This window comes from Meleagris gallopavo, chromosome 1 (assembly GCF_000146605.3).
Source record: "Meleagris gallopavo isolate NT-WF06-2002-E0010 breed Aviagen turkey brand Nicholas breeding stock chromosome 1, Turkey_5.1, whole genome shotgun sequence".
Classification (NCBI taxonomy): Eukaryota; Metazoa; Chordata; class Aves; order Galliformes; family Phasianidae; genus Meleagris; species Meleagris gallopavo.
Genome location: NC_015011.2, coordinates 160488989 through 160495897, shown reverse-complemented (window position 1 = coordinate 160495897; position 6909 = coordinate 160488989). Strand labels below are relative to the sequence as shown.

General features: G+C 41.8%; 1 protein-coding gene across 1 annotated transcript in view; it reads right to left on the bottom strand.

Annotated features, from left to right (window-relative positions):
• SLC25A15 (solute carrier family 25 member 15) overlaps positions 1–6810 on the bottom strand; it is a 15415-nt gene extending 8605 nt beyond the window's left edge. Inside the window, exons 1-4 of the mRNA XM_003203298.4 lie at positions 6677–6810; positions 6499–6606; positions 4449–4578; positions 598–856 (exon numbers count right to left, since the gene is read on the bottom strand). Of these exons, the coding sequence (XP_003203346.1) occupies positions 598–856; positions 4449–4503 (314 nt within the window). The 5' untranslated portion in view covers positions 4504–4578; positions 6499–6606; positions 6677–6810. The remainder of the gene's footprint in view (positions 1–597; positions 857–4448; positions 4579–6498; positions 6607–6676) is intronic.
• Between the last annotated feature and the right edge of the window lie 99 nt (positions 6811–6909).

Sequence of the window (6909 nt, the reverse complement as noted above, 5' to 3'; positions counted from 1 at the left end):
AAAAAAAATCACATTGGGATTAAGAAATCTTCTTAACTAAGAACACAAACTGACAGGACCCAGAGGAAGCATTAAATATTTTCTCTCTTCTTTCTCATCCATTAGGCAATCATTTATTGCCAGTACTGTAGACAACACATAGTGCTTAAAGGATCCTCTGGTCTAATCAATATTATGTTGAAGCCTTTGAAACTTGAAGAGAAAAAAAATAACAACAAAACCATTAAATAAAAGAGCGTTCTTTCCCCTCAGTATGTTTCCTTATAAGAGGAACCATTACCTCCCCTGTACAATTAGAACAGCTTGGGAATTGTAAGTTGCAACGCTCAGTTCTTTGATAAAGTGTTCCAGGTCTTGAACATTTCAGCTGAGTTGTGAACATCTAAACCAGTCAGCTTCAGCCATGAGATGGCTCTGACGCAGTAAGACACCATATCCTAGCAGGAAGATCTACATTTCAAAACAAACTACACTGCATTATTGGCAGAAAGATACCTGGGACACCAGTTGCACCTAGAAAATATTTGCAAGTAGCAGTTCCGTAATTTTTCCCCTCCCAAGTTTTTTTTAAATACAAAACAGACTGCTGTTACTAACCTGAGCTTTGTTTTCCTGTCTACTCCAACAATTTTTCGCACAATTTGTTGGCAGAACCCATAGCACATGAAAAGAACAGAGTTCTCTGCAATGTTGGCTACCAGAGCAGGTGTGGTCCCCTTGTAGAAGCCTCGAAATCCCACTTGTTTGTAGGTTTTCACAAAACAGTCAACAATTCCTTTGTACATGTCAGGGAACGTCTGCATCTTCACCTTTGCTGTGTCGAAGGGCTGGCCAGTCACCACGCAGGCTGTCCCACCTAAGCAAGCAGTGGAAGTTAAGAGGGTGACTGAAGGTAAACACAACTGAAGGGTCTGCACACAAACATTGCTAGAAAAGTCATGCAGAAAGCAAAGATGAATCAGTTCTCTGCAGGAAAAGATAACTGCAGTAAATTTAGCACAATAGCATCTATTGTCAGTGGTGAACTTAGTCACCTGAGGGAAAAAATCATGCATAAAAAGACTAATAGCTTGATTCTCAGTAAAAATGTCTCTACTGTAATAAAAGCAAGCATCTAAATTAATCAGTTCTATAAAGGAGTACTGAATTAGAGCTATTCTTTGGCAATCAAGGCATTTGTGATAAGTTAAAAAGCAATGCTTTCACTTATTAGTGCAGTGGATCAGAAGCTATCTGATTCTGTGTTCCAGCAATAAAAAACTGAATGATTTGTAATCAGGTGAGGCAGACTCCTCCAGGACAAGAGGAGCACTGCTGAGAGTGCTAAAAACTGATGACACATTATAAATTGAGAACCAAACTTGTAAGTCCTCCCCTTCAAAACTTCAGATGAAGTTTCTTTACTTGTATTCCTATATATTGGAACAGTGCATATAGGAGAAGTTAAAAAGGGCAAGAGGGCAAAGTTTCCTAAGCTGTTATCTTTTCCAAACTGAATTGCAAGGTCAATACCCTACAAACTTGTGAGATACTTCCATCAGTGTTGTCAATAACCACTTTGCCCTCACTATAATATTCTTCTGTGAAACTCAACTCAATTCAGTAGTCTACAGAAAAAGTTACACATAAGCTATCAATAAGAATTACAGGAGTACGTTGGTAGCAACCTGTTGGGAGCTGATAGCTAACAGGAAGCACATGATGGGTGTCTGCTATAGGGCTTTGCTTTTAAAAAGAAAGGACCATCCTACAACAGAAACTGACTTTTTGATGTAGTACCAAGAACGTGCCCTAAAGAGGGCAGATGAACAAGATGGTGTTTTTTTCTTTATTGTTGAACTGAAATATTTATCTGTAAATTCAGCTCAAGACACCGAAGTAAAAACAAGTGTGTGCATGTAAGCAGTTATTTTTCTTCTAAGAAGAGAGACAAAGAGTAAGCAAATGCTTGTTTAACCAGGGTGATTCTCAACCCATTTTACTCTTTGTAAACACACTTATTGCTGTTCCTCTGCAAAAAGGCATTTTGGGCCTGTAAGAATTCAGGAACCCAGCTCTCACAAAACCTGATTCCCAACCACATGGATCACTGCAAGTTTCAGAGTAAGTCATACAGGGAGAACTGCCTGCTCTGGAGGGATAACCAAGGAGCAGTAACAGCCTCAGATGACAAGAACTCTGGAAAGGCTCAGCAAATGCCACTTGCATGAAAGCCAAGAAAGGTATCCTCAGGACATGTGTTAGGTTCCTGTGTAAGGCTAGACCTAAAATACACGTCATAAAATAATGGCTGTTGGAAGAAGACCAAGATAATCAGCGATGGCTTTGAGAATCCAAAGCTGGAAAACTGGGAGTTGACTGAATGGTTGTTCTAAAAAGAGAAAGTGCTCTTCTTACAGCATCTCTGGAGAAGGCATGAGAAGCCCAATCAAGTACAGCAATGAACTTTGTAAACTCAAGACAAAAAGTTCTGGTTAATATCTCAAATATTAAGGAAAAAAATTTCTTCCAGTCAGCAGCAGAATGTCTGTAAAAACAAACATGCAAAAACCCTGCTTGAAAGCTTAGGCAAGTGTGGTCCTAAGAGTAACAGCAGCACGGTGAGAAGAGTCCTGCTTTAAGAAGTGATTAGAGGCAGCTCAGATCCTAGCCAAAGGACTATGACCAACGGGCACATAAACGACTGATTTATTACTGCTCACAATTTACTTGCCCCAGAATAGCACTACTTATCAGCTAGTCGAGATTATTTGTAGAGGAAGGTAAAATCAGGTTATGCATTTGCTCAGGAACAAGCTGTTTGCCTTGTTAAATACACTTCCTAAAGGGTGCAAAGACATGTACAACAGTAACAGGCACAGCCAGTGAACATAGGCAATACTGAGCAAGTATGTGCAAAGAACGTGGCAAATAAATACTCAGGCAGAACCATCTATTATAACAAAAGTAGCAAAGAAAACCAAAGGACAAGAACAATGATTTAAGAACTCTGAAACCATATTGAAAAAAAAAAAAAAAAAAAAAAAGGTCTAGAAATTTACTTCATCTATCTGAAGAAGGAGAACAATAACCATAAGAAAGAAATGTACATTGAAAGTTTTAAGTACTACTCTACATACTCTGTTGGGTACAAAAACAAAAACAAAAAAACAAAACTAAAACAAAAAATCAAAACAACAGAAAAAAACAAAACAGGCAAACCCCAAGTGCATGCATTTTGCCTGTATGAGAGTACCACCAGGCAAATAGATTCCTGAGCTAACGCTAGCTTTCAGCACTTGCAGTAGACAAGAAGAGACAAACAAGGCTGCAACTCAAGAAGTCAGAGTGCTCCACTGCCCTGGATGTTAATTAAGAACAGTATTCTCTAGCTGAAGCCCTGGGAAGAAAAGCAATTACATCACCTGGTTAAGAACCAAGGAACATCAGTAAAACTGTCAAGAACTGCACAGATAGCAAGTTGCTATCATGGAAAATAAAGCAGCTGTCAGCTACTCTTTAAAAAGATACCTCCACTCCTCATTCCCTACAAAAGCAAAAATAAGCAAACAAACCCCAAAGCAATAAAAATATAAAACGCAGAGTGAACAGATTAAGAGAAATAGATTTTCCTAAGGCAACAAGGGAATAATAGTAAAAAGAGCCTTCCCTCACAGTGAAACAGAGCCTTACCTTGCTTTAGCATCGTGCAAAGACTAACAAAGCACTGGCAAAATGTGCTGGAAGACCAAATGCTTTATGAAGGTGGTACACTGAACTCTTATTGTAAGTTACTCTTTGCCTTCTCAGTGGACTGAGGTTTACTCCACTCTGGCAAATGTCCTCTAATAACTACACTTAACACCATTAACACTGTCATAAAAGGAATGACTGCAATAGATACAGTAGGGGCAAAAAAGATGAATTTGTTTAAACCAGTTATAACAGCGCTTCAGATAAACTCTTCCTTCAGCCTTTTCACTGTGAACATTATCAAATTAACTATTCTATCCCAATATTTAATGAGTCCTGGGTATCACATAAGCTTCTATGAGAAACTAGCATCTCTGTAGCTCAGCCTGCTCCAAAAACAAAAGCTTTGCTACATAGCTCTTTCTATGTCACCCAGAGATGAAACTTAGAATCTCAAAGACTGCTTTCCCCAGTGAGTTAAAAAATGCTCATCTCTCAGCCATGGATACAGCTGTGGATATCCCTGTTCATTGCTAGGGAGTTGGACAAGATGACCTTTAGAGGTCCCTTCCACCACAAATGAGTCCACAGACATCACCAGCACAGTAACATCAGAGACAATGCAACTTCTTCTGCCAGCCAAGTTCAGCTGTTTTACTTCAATATCCTTAAAATACAGAAGGTGAGGTCCTCCTCTCCTCCCCCCAGTTCTCTAAGCAGTGGGAAATTGCTCTTAAGCACTTATCAAAAGTATTAAAACTGTCCCTCAGCATTACCTGCAGCTCCTGCTGTGAGGTCAATAGCAGCCTGAAGAGCAGAGTTGATCCTCATGCTTCACACTTGTTTATTGATTATTGCAGAGTGAAAAGTCTCCAGATTCCTGGAAGGTGTCAAGATATTTTCCTCCTGAGGGAAAAGTGAGACAAAGCACACACAATTCACAACAATAATTGACAGGCCAGAATGTCACATGAATGCTTTCGTTTCCACTCAGCTTCTTTCAAGATAGTTGGGAACAGAGAATGCTTGTCCCCAGAGCTAAACCGAAACGTAGCAAACCTGTATTTTGATTACTTCTGCCATATTAAGCAAACCCTCTGGAGTATCACCACTTAGCTTCAGCTTATTTCTGCTTTCCAGTTTCTAGAACTCTTGGATCTCACATAAAGAGAAAGAGTAGCTCCAGGGAGCACTGTTGACTACTACCTTTCTACTGATTACAGAAGCAGCATCTCCATCAGGTGTCCAATGCCAACCAGCAGGAATAACTACTTGCTTTGACTCCCCGGCTATAAAGCAAAATAGATTGCAAAACTGTTCTACTTACAGTGAACAGCAGCTCAAAAACTACACGCATGATCACACAGATACAGGCAAATCAAGTGTTTCTGTGTGGCTTTCAGAAGATACAAGTGCAAAACAGTGAATACGAATATCTAGAATTGCATCCAGCTGACATGTTCCCAGTGCAAGTCCTTACACAACTACATATTATAAAGTAAAATAAGAACTATAGCTCATCTCTCAGGAAGGCAGCTGGAAAGCAGAAATACAAAGGCAACAGTTTCAAAGAAAACATTCAAAAGAATTCAGTTTTCAAGCTTGCAGCAAGGTAATTTCGCTGGGTGAGCTGTTAAGACAAGCCTGCTCATTTGGAGTAATTTGGAGTAAGAACAGTGAGCCAAAGAGCTCCCACTGTTTCTGAATCATGTTGCTGAGCTAGGCACTTGGCTGGTGCTACTGTCAAAGAAGCTGCATGGGTCTTCAAAAAAATACTAGCACACACGTGAATCAGTGCCTCATTGACTGGTAAACTTGTCTTCACATTGAGTAAACAGTGTTTTCTATTCTTCTACCCACTGTGGTGCTTCTTTTGAAGCCTGTTGTTACCTGAACCATATTCCTGAGTAATATAAAGTGAAAATACAACTTCCTGTAGGTCACGTTGGAAGACTTACAAAAGACACTACAAAGCATCCTTTTTACATCCTCTTTGCTACAAGCATGGGCATTCAAGTACAAACAAGGCTTTAAGAAAACGTGTCTTTGAACATGTTTGTTATTCATGGAGGTTAAGAAGTAAGCCAAATTCTGTCACTCAGTGAATTCACATATTTCATCTGTTTAGATGCATTGTGTGAATCGACGAAAAAAGGGTTAAAAAAAAAAACAAAAACAAACCCTGATTTTGTAATAAACGACACCAATATTTCAATATCTCCGTGGTTACAGATTAGTGCTGACACAGGCTGGCCAGAGAGGTTGTGGATGCCCCATCCCTGGAGGTGTTCAAGGCCAGATTGGATGGGAGCCCTGGGCAGCCTGGTCTAGTATTAAATGGGGAGGTTGGCAGCCCTGCATTCAGCAGGGGTGTTGGAGCTTCATGATCTTCGAGGTCCCTTCCAACCTGGGCCATTCTGTAATTCTGTGTGAACTGTTTCACTGCTGATCACACAATAAGCCTGATGTTCATTACAAAGCAGAGGCTCTAGAACCAAGCTGCATTCATTATCCCTCACACAGCACTACACAGGCATTGCTTTTCACTTGCAGAAACTTCAGAAAGGCAGCTCAGTGAGGCAGCCTCCGAATGAAGAGAATTACCAGACAGCAACCACCACCTGCCTTCAGCAGAAGGCATCACGCTGAGCGCTATCAGCTTGTGCCAGTCCCCAGAGCAGCACATGCCACCGAATGCATGGCAGCAAAAGGAAAAACAAAGAGGGAGGTGAGAGTATGAAAGTTCTACGAGCCCATGATTACTAAGAGCACGCTGCCACTTTCAGAAGACTTAGTCAAAACTGCAGTTATTACACACGTACGTACCTACTCCCGCGTCTTCTTTGTGATTACACGATCCTATTACAAACTGCTCGTGGACATGCCGAGTTAACGACTGCTCTGCCACTTCTACAGCAAACCCAGAGCTCGGACCTGCAAACACAGAAGCATCAGCGAGCTCAACAGGTCCGCAGGGCCTTCACCCCAACCCCACACGCGTCACCTCCCCACGCCCGGCCCGGAGGAGTTCCGAGGGCAGGAGGTGGCATCGGGACTCCGCTGCCAAGGTCAGGGCGGCCCCGCGTGCGGCGGGACACGCCGTGCTCAGCCCCGGCAGGCTGCGGCGGCTGCTCATCGCCAGCCAACCGGCGTAGAAGGGTGCACGTGAACGGCCACCTCCGGCGCGCTCGGGACGAGGGGAGGAACCGAAGGAAAAAGCGAAGGAGGAACGGAGGA